Source organism: Sinocyclocheilus anshuiensis, unplaced genomic scaffold (genome assembly GCF_001515605.1).
Source record: "Sinocyclocheilus anshuiensis isolate Anshui unplaced genomic scaffold, SAMN03320099.WGS_v1.1 scaffold122, whole genome shotgun sequence".
Classification (NCBI taxonomy): domain Eukaryota; kingdom Metazoa; phylum Chordata; class Actinopteri; order Cypriniformes; family Cyprinidae; genus Sinocyclocheilus; species Sinocyclocheilus anshuiensis.
Window position 1 is genome coordinate 766521 of NW_015544153.1, and position 14721 is coordinate 781241.

Consider the following 14721-nt stretch of genomic DNA (forward strand, 5'->3'; position numbering starts at 1 on the left):
TATTTTGCCATGCTGCTGGAGATACATCAGTAGCACCTGATACATGGTTGGCTGAGGGAATTTTCACCTGGACACTGGATCTGACCTGTGTGCCGTCTCTGCTTTTCTCATCAAAGTTGTGAGTTCAGTCTCCAGCTTCCCACATCTGTTGTGAACCTGAGCCAATTCAAAATAACTCTGCTCCACCTCCTCCCAAGCAGACTGCGAGCAAACACACAAATACAACCTGAGCCACAAGAGAAAGAGTATACAATGCACTAAAATTACCATCTCAAATGTTCACCTGCAATAGACTGCGGACAGGTGTTAACTCCTCCTCCTGATCAGCCGACACATCTATTAGGTGATCGCTCTGATGACGAAACCTGCATTAAGGGCAAATGCCTGAGTAATAAGCAATAATCAATTCAATAACATGATTATTTATAGAATGGATTTTCATAATCTACATTATAATGTAAAAATATACCCTAGATCCGAAATGTCACGCTCCACGTTCAAAGCTGCAATCTTCTCCTTTAACACCACCTGCTGTCTAGAGGTCAAGACTTGCAGAGCCGAAAGCACTTGGTTTGGAGGATGAGAGCGTAGAACGTTCTGAAAATTAGAAATATTGAGGTTCTCATAAGTTGTTGATGTGCAGAACAAAATCACTGGCATGCAGACACATAAACAAACATGCATCCTCCTAAAATGGGTGTCTTCATTTACCTCCACTGCACTCGTCCAGTGCTGGATCACTGCTTTCCTTTGTTCATGAGTAAATCTAGATGAAAAACAAATGAATTCGTATCAACAAGGCAAAAGTGATAAAGCTCTTCTATCTACAATATCAGCATCAAATGCCTGTGCATCTTACTCAGTGGACGGATTCACATTCAGTTCACTCTCGAGCAGGCACTGGAAGAAGAGAACCCTCTCGCTGCAGAGCTCACTCACATCTTTCTGAAATGAGATTGAAATGGTATTTCATGAGTTACAATCAGTGGAAAGCCAAGTGGTTTAATCAAGCGGTCAACTGGAGTTTGACTGGTTAAAATTATCCAATTAGGCCCCAAGTAAAAGAATAGTGAAAGTTCAGTTAAAGATTTTATAACTACACCACCTATTTTTCTCAAATAAAGGCCATTCAAAAGTAGGATTTTTGAATTTCAGAATTAAAACTGACATCAGCAATGACAAGAGGCCAAAAAGTAGTTATAATTATAATATTCTAGTGTGCATCACAAACACCATTAAATACAGCAACACTTACTAAAACCAATGGATCTGCTCCGGCTTCACTGTCTGAACTGTCAGATGGCCCAAACACCAGCTTCTCCTCTGCTTTCCTGGACAAAAAGAGAAATATGCACTACCATTCAGCTTTTTTTTAAATAGAAATTAATGCTTTTATTCAATAAAGATGCACACATCATCAAAATATGGCACACAGCAGCTTTAAAACATTGTTTCAATCAGTCTTTGAGAAAGCTGCAATAGAAATTTAACAGTCTGAAGGTGGCTCACTTGGATAGCTCTTCCAGGGTATGCCGTTGGGTGCCAATCATGTGTGTGTCCTCTAACAGTATGTTTCTCTCCTCAGAGCAGCGCTGCCTGAAAGAATCCAACAGAATCTGTCTGTGCCTGCCATCCATAAAGTCGTCCCAGTTCCTGTTTATGTTCTGCTCTGCTCAGAAACAAGGGAAGAAATATATTAGTAACAACAGCAACAACATAGAATACCATACTCGGATGTATTTTTAAAAAGGATATTAAACCATAAACAAATTATTAGCTTCAAGTGAAAGTTTTTTTTCAGAGACAGAAGAACACATCATTGTAAGATTAGGTTACAATTAAAAGCATGTCTTATTTAAAATAACATATGCTGTATTGTATACAACAAAATCAGGAATGTGTAGAAAGTAATCAGAGACCATTTTGATCGTATGATGACTGTTTTGGTTCACATAGCCTGTAGTATGTGTGTAATACAGATGTAGGTAGTATAAAAGAGCATGAAGATAAACAGAAAGATAGAATAAGAACATTCACCTTCAGTAGCAATTTGATCCTCCACTCTACTGATCTTTGTGTACAGTTGATTGAGTTCAGTCTGAAGGGCAGCAATCTCTCTCCGAAGCTCAAGCCTTCTCGTATCTTTATTCTGATTTTTCAACTGTTTAAGCTATAAAGAATAATCATCTTTAAGCTGTGCTTACGGATCTTTATAGAAGCAGCATAAGAAAGTGCAATCAAGTACTCTTCTTTACCTCTTTATCTTGTAAAACTTTGTACCTTAGGATTTAGACTGTCAAGGAACAATTCCACAACTCAAACAACCACAAGTTAGTAAGTAATAGAGTAAGAACTTGATTTTCAACATTTTGACAACGCAGTAAAAAGATATAAATTGCGGTGGGCCTCATGAAACAACCATATTTTGTATATCCAGTGCTGGGCTAGTTACTCAAAGAATGTAATATATTACTCATTACTAGTTACTACTTTCAAAAGTAATATTGTTACTTCACTTATTACTTTCTGGCAACAGTAATTAGTTACACTACTAGTTACATTACTTTTTCTTCACGCCCGACAGTAGTTTCTTCCACATAAAATTCTTCTAGAATGTTACTAACAACATATTTCTGCCTCATCATTTGACAAAAATCCACATTGGATCGCAGTCAGAAGTTATTACAAACACTCAATAGTGATGGATAGTGACGTTCAGGTAGAAGTGTTGTATTAATCTCATTAATTGTCATGTGTAGCTTGAAGCTAATTGTAATTTTTCCGTTACCCATATACGATTATATTTCATTATGTATTTTATCAAATCACATAAGATTGTAAGAAACGGTTTAATTTTCCGAAAAGATTTTTAATTATAGTAATATAATGTACCACATGCTGATCAGAGGGATGTGGGTGGGATGTAATGCCAGAGTAAAGTAAAGCCACAACTTACACAACAGTGTTCAGATCATCTTTTTTCCTGACAAAATCAATATAATGCTATATTTCTATCTGCTGAATGTAAGCTTTTCCATATTCCAAGCTTGCCTGCTGCACTGGGGACATCACATGCATGTGCAAGTCGTGAAATTTATGAAAATAAATCTAGGAATTATTTGATTGTTGTATCTTAAATCAGCGGGGTTGAGGCATCAAAAGTAACTAAGTAACTAAACTGTTTTATGGATGGAAACTGTAATATTATTACTGAAATCTTATTAGTAATTAGTTACACTACTAGTTACTGCAAAAAGTAATATTATTACAGTAACTAAGTTACTAGTTACTGCCCAACACTGCGTATATCTATGTAAATGTTTTGTGTCATAAAATCACTGATATTTTAATATTATTCAGATACTATTATAGTATTTATTAATACTTGGAATTAGGTTTTATATATTTTCAGTTTTCATTTCAATTTAAGTTTTGTCATGTGATTTTGTCATTTTATAATTTTTTAACATCTCTATTTACATTCTTTTCTATTTCAGTCATTATAGTACTTCAACTTAAGCTTTTTTTTAATTTTTTTTTTTACTTCAGTTAGTTGCAGAGGCAACAAGTTTCTTATCGAACATTTTTATTTTCTTTTATTTCAACTTTAATCTAATTACCAAAAAACGAATTTAATAGTTTTAGTTTTAATCTGCAATAACAACCCAGCACATAATACACATATATGCATATTAACACATCACATTGTCAGAAAACTTAAAGGATACCACTGAATATTCCCCCTCATGACTCGAACGTTCCTGTAAGATATATGTCAAAGGAATATTGTATAATCAGAAACAGTGCATTTAAGAACACGTAACAGTTAGTAAACACAGAGACTGTGAAATCTTGAGGTCGCACCTTTCCTTATAAACATGTTGCGTGATATACTTCCAAATGGAAGCTCCAGGACCAACACACAACCTAGATAAAATGTAAACACGTGATCAGTTTAAACTCGTTGATGACGATTAATGTTATAATTCATTCATATAACTCACTAACGTCTTTATATAGCCGTCATCCGGGAGTCTGGCTACTGGCAACTCAAGTTCCTCAACAGCCCAGCGCTTTAGCTCCTGACTGAGACTTGCCATCTTTTTAAATCTTCTGATAATGATAAAAGAAAACAAAAAATCTCACATTTTCCAATGTGAAAAAGACAAGTCATAATACGCGGGAGACGTTTCTTCGCCCCCGTTTAATTTGCTACTTGTCCTGAACGGGGCCGACGGTGCCCCCACTGGTCACTACACGAAAATCAGCACACGAACATCAGCACGTACAGTATCTGTATCAGTACTCTTTTGTGTTGAATGTTCTTTTATTTTTCATTTGCTCTTTTTTTGACAACATAATGTCTGTCATCAATATTGCTTTTAGGATTAAATTCACCGAATAATTAATCTTGATTTATACATCTTATTATATAATATATAACAAGTATTAACTCTCTTTTGACTTTTTTTTTTTAATTATTTAATTCATCGTCGTGTAGGCTCCTTCAAAATGTCCCAAAATGTATTTAGTATTTAGGATATATAGTATATCTGTGTACTGAGATGATTTGTTATAGCCTATTTCATTATTTAAATTCTGGCTTGATTAAACTATTTAGCATGTATATGTCTATTTATGTTTTCAAATATCACTACTTCACATTCTCTTCACCTCCAATTCTTATCAGTAACGATTTGTAACAATCTTCCTCATTTTTATTGTTACAAGTTATTTATTAATTCCTAGCCTTTATAGGTTCCTGTTGGAAGACGGCCAAACATTGTTCCTCTGTCATGATTATTTTGAATGTTATTCAACTTGCACAGTGATTTTTATTATTTATATTGAAAATAATAACAGTTTTTGTATTACACTGAACCATAATTTACTGAATGAAATCCAATAGCCTACTTGTTAATTTTGGGGTGATGATTCCAAAAATAGTGCCTGTTTTGCTCTAGCACTTCACATTTTCTCACAAAATATGTACATATGATATTTTTGCTTTCAATAACCATTTGTAAGGTGAAGAAGTATTGTATTATTCATTAATCACCAGAAAAACTATCATAAAGACATGATTCCTGTCTTCCTCTGGGCCAGGTTACAACACTTTGTTCAATTCTTAGCTTTGTTCAATAGACAATATTTTATAATCATGATTTCAAGGTTATGACAGAGACCGAAGAAAATGCAAACATGACCCAGATGTAAAGTTCTTTGGCATTAAATGGAGTATTTGAATAATTTTTTTCCATTCTGTTGCATAATGTAAATTAAATGATACATTTTGAATACTTTTTGTCATTCAAACCAATTGACTGCTTTGGCTATTTTTTTTTTAAGTGCATTAAAGCTGATGCATAAATGATTTGAAAAAAACTTTCTTATTTTGTGAAAGAAAAAAAACTGTATGTGATGATTTTTTAACTCAGCATCATCAACTTAGGTAATATTAGGCCTTTTGGGCAAATCATCATAAATTTTCTTCAAGATGCAGGGCTGTTTTCTAGATGGCAAATAATGTTACATATTCTGTTTTGGATTCTGGTTCCCAGTTGCTGGTGTGCTGATTTTTGTATTGTAAAAAATCTGAGTTTACACAAGAATGCTGGACTGTAGGACTATTTGTTTATTAATGTTTTCATTATATAGGACTGTGACATGAACTTACAATTTAGGTCAGATTTTTGCAGGACTAACTTTCTCTCACATTCAGCCTGTGGTAGAGAGTTACAACATCTCACTTGCATTTAACCCAAAAACCTTTACTTACAGAAGGAAGTATTGGCTCTGTATCCTTGTTGTTGATCTGTGACCTCATGATTGTCACAGTCTTCAGCAGGTGTGCCCAGGAGGGCCACCAGATGACTGTGTTCGGTGAGCACATGGCTTGTGTTGTCTGTTGCCATGTGCTCTCTCCTGTCTATTGTCTTGCCCCTCCCATCTTGTTACCTCGTTATTGTTTAAGTTGCTCCACCTGTGTCTCCCTCGTTAGCCTCCTCGTTTGGTTCCTATTTATTCTCCTGGTGTCTGTCATCCTGTGCTGATCAGTCATTTCTCATTGTGTGTGTTATATGTCTGCATGGAGTGCAGTTTTGAGCCTGCCTGTCTGTTTATCCCCCTCGGGGTGGTTTGAGTTAGTTTTTTGTTTCATTTTCATTATTAAAATAAATAACCATTTCTCCTGCAATTGAGTCCTCGCTTCATCTCCCCGCACGCACCGTGACACTACCTAGCATTGTTCGGGAGGCGTTTGAGTTTGCTTTTGTTTCAGTTTATTATTAAAATAAATAACTATTCCTCCTGCACTTGAGTCCTCGCTTCATCTCCCCTCACGCGCCGTGACAATGATTACTTTATACTTATAAAGTAGACTTCCTGTTTGTTGCTGCCGTGTGTTTTGGAACTGTGATCATCAGCCATCCAATATGTACTTCCTGGTGCACGTCATGTTTTAACTGGGGCAGGACAATGATTACCCCAGAATACAAAGCTGCTATTCGCTATTATATCTAGGCTACTATTTCTTTTATCGTAATACCTTGATTGGCCAAAAGAGGGCCTTCAGCCAATTTAACGTTGAGTCAAAGGGCAATGTATAGAGTCGACTGACAGCAAGACATAAGGTTTCATTCCTCTCTTTGATCAGCAAAGCGCATAACAACGTAGGCTACTGTCATATCTTAATTACTATTGAACTTCATAAGAATCTATAAACATAAATTGTTAAAAGTGTGTAGTTTAAATTTCTGTGATTGTTTTCGTGGTTTTTGGCCGTTTCAGATGTACAATTCGTGCGGTCTCCTTTTCCTTTCATTTGGATGCATATTCAATATGCTGGAATTCATCACCTGTTACAGCGATGGATTTTTATTGGAGCCTGAATGTCAAGGAATGGATATCAAACATGGGTATGTGGGAATGGTGCACAAATAACGTACACTGTTATTTTTTTACAGGTGTTTAACTTGTATTTTTGAATTTTGCACTGCACTGCGTTGTTTTACGGTTAACGGAAATGTGCGTTAACTGGATATGTCATCGCAGAATTAGTACTTTTTCTTCTTCTTATTCTTCCAGTGTACCAGCACAAAACGGTGAAGCCCCTTTCAAGATCGAACCAGAATATATAGAAGTGACAGATTCTGAACTGGGAACGGAGAATAATGGTCGATTTTCTCACTTTATTTTATTTTATCGGTGTAAAACATAATGGCTTTTCAGATGTGTCAATTCAAAATCTCTCATTTTACCATAGTCTCGGTTACGGCTTATCCGGCTGGATTTAGAGGTTTCATGTTGGACGCTCGTAAGTGTGATAAGTGCGAGTCTGCTGGCATGTTTTATTTGACTGACCCGGACAACAGCGCACTCATCTGTGGTGTGAGTCCTGCCCTGCACCCACTACACCTATTAGTTATTCATTCTTTTTTTTACCATTTTTACACGATGTGTTAAATGTTATAGCAATTAATCCCTTAAACTGACTTGTACTGTTTATGATATGGATATATTATCAGGGCCATGCTGTGGCTCAAACTAATAACCAAAGAAAAACAATAGTTCAAGTGTTGTGGACCCCCGAAGAGACTGGAGTGTTTTTCTTCAGGTAGTTTTACTGTGCAGCCTAATAAAACGAAATTAAACTAACATCTTTACACTTTTATTGCATTTAGTTTGTAAATCTGATCTTCAATTTTCTATTCAGTGCTGCATTCGTTGAAGAATACAGTAAGGTTTGGCTAAGGAAGGCAATCATATTCACGTCGACTGCACCACCAACCACTGAAGCCACCAGTCACAGTACACAAACAAGTCCAACAGGTAAGAATATATATGTTCCACAGTTTATGTTATGCCATTGTAGCCTAAAAGTTTGTGTAATAAATTCTATGTTGAATAAAAAAAAAAATGTATTTCCTAAAGCTACTTTTTGTGATGTCTTTTTGATGTTTTTCTTATTCAACACAATAATGGCTTTAAATGATCTTTTGAGGGTAATTTCTCAGCCAAATTCTATGTGCATGTAACGGGACTGGGCGTGACAACGGAGATCCAAATGTAAGCTTTTATTAAAACAGTTTGTGGTCAGAACAGGCAGGGTCCAACACCAGCAAACAACTATCCAGGGCAAGGCAAAAGAGTAATCCAATAGAGGCAATGGTCAGGGCAGGCAGCAAACAATCACAAAAACAAGGAAACAGTCCAAGGTCCAAAAACACAGGCAAGGCAAGGCAAAAACAAGGCAAGATAAACATGGAATACGCTCAGTGGTGTCTGCTTACAGCTGAACAAGACTTTGCGCTGTGATTGTGTTTGTGTGCGTCTTTTATAGTCCTCCTGATTGGAGTCAGGTGTCGATAATCAGTTCCCAGGCAGAGGGTGTTATGGGAAATGGAATCCATGAGACAGTGGCAAAGGTCTGGGATGGAGTGCCTTCTAGAGCAGGGGTTTTCAACCTGTGGGGCGCCATCCCCCAGGGGGGCGCGAGCATCAGTTAATTCAGAGACGTTCCCTTGAGAATTTATGAATATGAGTTAACAAATCTTTAGCCATCCACCAGTGCTGCTTTCTCGAGAAAGTTTTTCATTCTCACGTTTTTTAAGTCTTGTCAGTTTAAACATTAAAGTAATTTTAAGCCATTTAAGCCCAAGACATCTCAGTGCGGTACTCGCGCACTGTGATAGAGCGTTTCTATGCGCATCGCTCACACACCTGAAGTGCACAAACAGATAGCCTTCTCAGACAGCAGGTGAAAAACCAATGGCGCCCATGCAAGGGAACAGGATCAGAGTCATGGCATGGACCATGAAGCAGTGGGCAAGACCTGGGCCATGAAGCAGTGGCAGACTGTGGAACAGTGGAGGACCTGGGCCATGGAGCAGTGGCAGACTGTGGAACAGTGGAGGACCTGGGCCATAGAGCAGTGGCAGACAGTGGATCCGTGAAGGACCTGGACCATGGAGCAGTGGCAGACTGTGGAACAGTGGAGGACCTGGGCCATAGAGCAGTGGCAGACAGTGGATCCGTGAAGGACCTGGACCATGGAGCAGTGGCAGACTGTGGAACAGTGGAGGACCTGGGCCATAGAGCAGTGGCAGACAGTGGATCCGTGAAGGACCTGGACCATGGAGCAGTGGCAGACTGTGGAATAGTGGGGGACCTGGGCTATGGAGCAATGGCAGAGCCGGCTGAACAGTGAGCCAAGGCGGAGCCGGCAGAGCAGGAGACCAGGGCGGAGCTGAAGACCACCACAGCAGAGCAGACGAGAGCAAAGATCCCCACAGTGGAGCAGATGACCACCACAGCAGAGTAGATATCCACCAACATAACAAGGCAGGTGACCACCAGGGCGGATCAGGCGGGACTGGATCAGAGAGCACAGAAAGACTAACGACGGTCTCAGAGGCCGTAACAGGACCAGGAGAAAGTTCAGAAACTGCATCTTTGGCCATTACAGGGCAAGCAGAGAGCTCAGGAGCAGCCCTTTTGACCATGGCTAGACAGTCAGCGAGTTCAGGATCGACCTCCTTGGTCAGAACAGGACAGACTGTGGATTCAGAAATGGCCTTCTTAACCGTAACAGGACAGGCAGAGTGTTAATAGACAGCCTCCATAGCCGTGATAGGACAGGCAGAGAGTTCATAGACGGCCTCCGTGGCTATGGCTAGGCAGGTAGAGAGTTCAGAAATGGCCTCCTTAGCCATAACAGGACAGACAGAGAGTTCATAAGTGGGCACCCCCACCACCTCTGGAAATTCTGCAGCAGTAGCATCAGGAGCTTCAGAGTTCAGAGAAAGAATTTGCGGTCGTAACAGAGGCATCAGGCAACAGGAAGAGTTCATTAACATTCTCCTTGACAGTACAGATATAGAGTTCAGCATAGGTCCCTTCAACTGTGACATGACAGGCTGGGAGTGCATTGCTGGGTGCCACCACTGCGCAAGGAGCTGAAATGAGCACCGCCACCTCGGGATGTTCTGCAGTATGCGCCGCCACCTCTGGAGAAATTGCAGCGGGCGCCATTGCCTCGGGAGGTTCAGTGGTGGTGTATGCAGCCCAAACAAACCATGAAGCAACCCCCATTATGGGAAGTGCTGCAGACAGGGGAATTAGTTCAAGAACAGGAGGGTTAGGGTGAGTTGGTTTGGAGATATCAGTTGTGCATGCTGACACCAGCGGTGGATCCTCCCATGTTGAATGCCAACCTCTGACGCTCAATGACAGGTTCTATTGACAGGACTGTGGGGGTTGTGGTAACACAACTGCGACAGGACGTGGCTCTGGGATGGCAGACGTGACAGGATGAGACTCTGGAAGATCAGCTGAGACTTGACGAGACTCTGGAAGATCAGCGGAAGTGGGACGAGGCTCTTGAAGATCAGCTGAGACATGATGAGACTCTGGAGGATCAGCTGAGATGTGACAAAACTCTAGAAGATCAGCTGAGATGTGGCGAGACTCTAGAAGATCAGCTGAGATGTGACGAGACTCCAGAAGATCAGTCGTGACTTGACTCGAAGATCAGCCGTGACTTGACTTGACACAGGAAGATCAGCGGTAACTTGACTTGACTCAGGAAGATCAGCCGTGACTTGACTTGACTCTAGAACAGTAGCCATGACGGGACGAGATTCTGATAGGACGCCTTGGCATGGCGAGGCTCAGGCGGGGCGGTTGTCCTGTGAAAAGTCTGCGGGTTGGCAGCCATTTTGTGAACAGTCTTGTGAGTGGCAGCCATTTTGTAAACAGTCTTTGGGTAAGCAGCCATTTTATGAACAGGCCCTGGCTTGGCAGACATGTCGTGAACAGGATTTGGCTTAATAGATGTGACGTGTGTAGGTCCTGGCTTGGCAGACGTGACGTGAGCAGGCCCTGGCTTGGCAGACGTGACGTGAGCAGGCTCTGGCTTGGCAGATGTGACGTGTGCAGGCTGTGGCTTGGTAGACGCGACGTGAGCATACTCTGGCTTGGCAGGTGTGACATGCGCAGGTCCTGGCTTGGCTGACGTGACGTGTGCAGGTTCTGGCTTAGTCGATGTGATGTGAGCAGGCTCTGGCTTGGCAGGCTGGACGTGAGCAGGCCCCGTAGACTCTGGCGTGACGTGAACAGGCCCCATAGACTTTGGCGTGATATGAACAGGCCCCGTAGACTTTGGCATGATGTGAGCAGGTTCTGACTTGGCAGACATGATGTGAACAACTCCTGAAAGAGCAGTCAAGGCATGGGAAGATTTTGATGTGGCAGTCCTGACGTGACAAACCTCTGGCTTGGCAGGCATGACATGACATGAACAGGCCATGGCTTGGCAGGCATGACGGGGCGAGACTCTGGAATGGCGACCATGTTGTGTGAGGACTCTGGAGGGATGCCGTGTTCCTCCTCCACAACTCCCACTGTAACGGCAGAGCCACTCATCTGCAAAGCAAAGTCAATATATTCTTCTAGAGTCCAGTGGGGAGTATTGCGTAGCATTAAACGTGATATGTCCTTAGTCAAACCAAAACGAAAAATGTCTTTCAGGAAAGTATAATTGAAATCTACCTGGTAATAAAGTTCACAGAACTCAGCCACGTAATCCTCAATAGGATGGACCCTCTGTCGGAGACGAACGAGACGATTGGCTGGTTTCATAGTTGATCTGGTGTTCTGTAAAGCTGCTGGGTCTGTGGTAGGCGACGTCTTCTGTAACGGGACTGGGCATGACAATGGAGATCCAAATGCAAGCTTTTATTAAAGGGGTCATATGATGCGATTTCAATTTTTCCTTTTTCTTTGGAGTGTTACAAACTCTTGGTGCATAAAGAAGATCTGTAAAGTTGCAAAGACTAAAGTCTCAAATCCAAAGAGATATTCTTTAGAAAAGTTAAGAGTCAACCACGCCTACCTAAAACGGCTCGTTCTAACACGCCCCCACATGTCTGCGTCATGATGTGGGAAGATTTGCATAACGCCGCCCAAATGTTCACGCAAAGAAAGAAGGCGTAACTTTTATTCTTTTGAACCTTAAACCACATAAACACATTTCATTACACCAAATACTATTTTTTTTAACCTGTAAATATTCAAATGAAAATTTAAATAAAAAGTTAAACAACTGAGACATAAACTGAACAAGTTTCACAGGCATTTGACGGAGAGAAATTGAATAATGTGTCCCTGAACAAAGCGGGTCAATATCAAAAGTCGCAGTGAGTATCTTGTGTGGCCACCAGCTACTTTAAGTACTACACTACATCTCATCCTCATGGACTGCACCAGATTTATAAGCTCTTGCTGTGAGATATTACTTCACCCTTCCACCAAGGCACTTGCAAGTTCTTCAACACTTCTGGAGGTACACATGCTTACATGTGGTTTGCCACTGCAAGGACGATCAGCTGTCCTCCTTCATGTAGCAAGACAGTGACCCCAAGCACACAAGTCGTTCTACCAAAGAATTTTTAAAGAAGGACAAAGTTAATGTTTTGGAATGGCTGAGTCAAAGTCCGGACCTTAATCCAATTGAAATGCAGTGGAAGGACCTGAAGCAAGCAGTTCATAGAAGGACCACCAACATCACGGAACTGAAGCGGTATTGTACTGGCGAATGGGCTAAAATTCCTACAAGCCTTTGTGCAGGACGGATCAGCAGTTACAAGAAACATTACCTGCAGTTATTACTGCAAAAGGGGGTCACACCAGATACTGAAATCTGGGTCACACCAGATACTGAAATCAAAGATTCACATACTTTTGCTACACAGATATGTAACACCTGATGATTTTTCTCAATAAATAAATGACAAATAAAATATTTTTTTCTGATTTGTTTGATTGGGTTCTCTTTGTCTACTTTCAGGACATGTGCAAAAATCTGATTATGTTTTGTGTCATACAGTGGCTATAGAAAAGAATCACCCCTCTTTAAAATAATCACATTTTGTTGCTTTGCAGCCTGAAATGAAGACGGACACCAATTTTGTTTTATCCGGCTGTAACATCCAAGTGAAAGATATAACACCAACATGTAAGAAAAAAATAAAAATAAATAAAAAACAGAATCACTGAGTTGGAAAATGGATCACCACCTTTGTGTCAGTATTTTGTTGAACCACCTTTTGCTTTAATTACAGCCTTTAGTCTGTGGGGATATGTCTCTACTAACTTTGCACATCTAGACTTTACAATACTTGCCCACTCTTCTTTGCAGAACTGCTCAAGTTCAGTTAAATTTGATGGAGACCGTTTGTGGACTGCAGTCTTCAAGTCATTCCACAGATTTTCAATGGGGTTTAAGTCTGGACTCTGACTAGGCCATGCAAGGACATTCACCTTTTTCTCCTTCAACCAGTGTGTGCTTTGTTTTGCTGTGTTTTGGGTCATTGTCATGTTGGAAGGTAAAAGTTCTTCCCATTGACAATTTTCTGGCAGAGGGCAGCAGATTTTCCTCAAGAATTTGATGGTATTTTGCCCCATCCATTTTTCCTTCTATCCTGACAAGTGCTCCAGTCCCTGCTGCAGAGAAACAACCCCATAACAGGACATTACAACCTCCATGCTTTACTGTAGGAATGGTGTTTTTTGGATGGTGAGTTGTGTTGGATTTCTGCCACACATATCGTTTGATGTTGAGGCCAAATAATTCAATTTTAGTCTCATCTGCCTCAGACTCTTCAAGGTGTGTTTTGGCAAAGCTCAGTCTTGACTTCATGTGTCTTGTCTTGAGGAGTGGCTTTTTTCTTGCAACCCTCCCATACAAGCCATAAGCCATTGAAAAAATGATTAGCTACACCTCAAAGTTACCAGTCATTTTTAGGAGGGGGCTGATCCTTTTTCCAACTCAGTGATTCTGATTTTATTTTTTCTGACATGTTGGTGTTATATCTTTCACTTGGATGTTATAAGTTGCTATAAGTAAATACAGCTGGATAAAACAAAAACTGTGGCGTCTTCATTTCAGGCTGCAATGCAACAAAATGTGATGTGTGTGTGTGTGTGTATATATATATATATATATGTATATGTATATGTGTATATGTGTATATGTATATGTATATGTATATGTATATATGTATATGTGTATATATGTATATGTGTATATGTGTATATATATATATATATATATGTATATGTGTATATATATGTATATATATATATAAACCCAACTACAAGCCCAACAATATTTACAACAACATCAAATATAGACTCATATGCTACAGGTAAAAATAAATAAATAAATACAAACCCAGTTACAAAACAAAAAGCATCAAATTCAAAAATTAAATATAACAACTGCAGGGCTGGTATTATCAACTTGCAACATTTTATATACAACATTTGGTGTTATATCTTTCACTTGGATGTTATAAGTTGCACTGAGTAAATACAGCTTTCAGGCAGCACTGTATATTTATATATATACCCCTGCTGAGGAAATACTGCTGTTCTGTGCTTTTAATATTCCTCACAGATGTGTCACAGACACAGACTGCACCACCGACCTCTGAAGCCACAAGTACACAAAAAACCCCAACTACAAGCCCAACAATATTTACAACAACATCAAATATAGACTCACATGCTACAGGTAAAAAAATAAAATAATAAATATATATATATAATATATATATACAAACCCAGTAACAAAACAACAAGCATCAAATTCAAAAATCAAATATAACAAATGCAGGGCTGGTATTATAAAACTTATGGTATTATTAGCAACATTATATA

At 39.8% G+C, this 14721-nt stretch overlaps 2 protein-coding genes across 4 annotated transcripts in view; one reads left to right on the forward strand and one right to left on the reverse strand.

The window, feature by feature from the left end:
• haus5 (HAUS augmin-like complex, subunit 5) overlaps positions 1-4208 on the reverse strand; it is a 7554-nt gene extending 3346 nt beyond the window's left edge. For 2 of the 3 annotated variants that reach the window (XM_016495078.1, XM_016495077.1), the window contains exons 1-12: positions 4009-4208; positions 3865-3927; positions 3729-3761; positions 2256-2280; positions 2038-2170; positions 1510-1669; positions 1256-1331; positions 860-945; positions 712-766; positions 470-597; positions 284-365; positions 68-201 (exon numbers count right to left, since the gene is read on the reverse strand). In XM_016495078.1, coding sequence (XP_016350564.1) covers positions 68-201; positions 284-365; positions 470-597; positions 712-766; positions 860-945; positions 1256-1331; positions 1510-1669; positions 2038-2170; positions 2256-2280; positions 3729-3761; positions 3865-3927; positions 4009-4100 — 1067 coding nt within the window. In that variant the 5' untranslated portion in view covers positions 4101-4208. The remainder of the gene's footprint in view (positions 1-67; positions 202-283; positions 366-469; positions 598-711; positions 767-859; positions 946-1255; positions 1332-1509; positions 1670-2037; positions 2171-2255; positions 2281-3728; positions 3762-3864; positions 3928-4008) is intronic. The other variant, XM_016495079.1, reaches the window with a different exon arrangement.
• Positions 4209-6858: 2650 nt separating this feature from the next.
• Positions 6859-14721, forward strand: part of LOC107695216 (uncharacterized) — an 11178-nt gene continuing 3315 nt past the window's right edge. The window contains exons 1-6 of the mRNA XM_016495032.1: positions 6859-6917; positions 7087-7175; positions 7265-7389; positions 7527-7615; positions 7715-7830; positions 14459-14575. Coding sequence (XP_016350518.1) covers positions 6901-6917; positions 7087-7175; positions 7265-7389; positions 7527-7615; positions 7715-7830; positions 14459-14575 — 553 coding nt within the window. The 5' untranslated portion in view covers positions 6859-6900. The remainder of the gene's footprint in view (positions 6918-7086; positions 7176-7264; positions 7390-7526; positions 7616-7714; positions 7831-14458; positions 14576-14721) is intronic.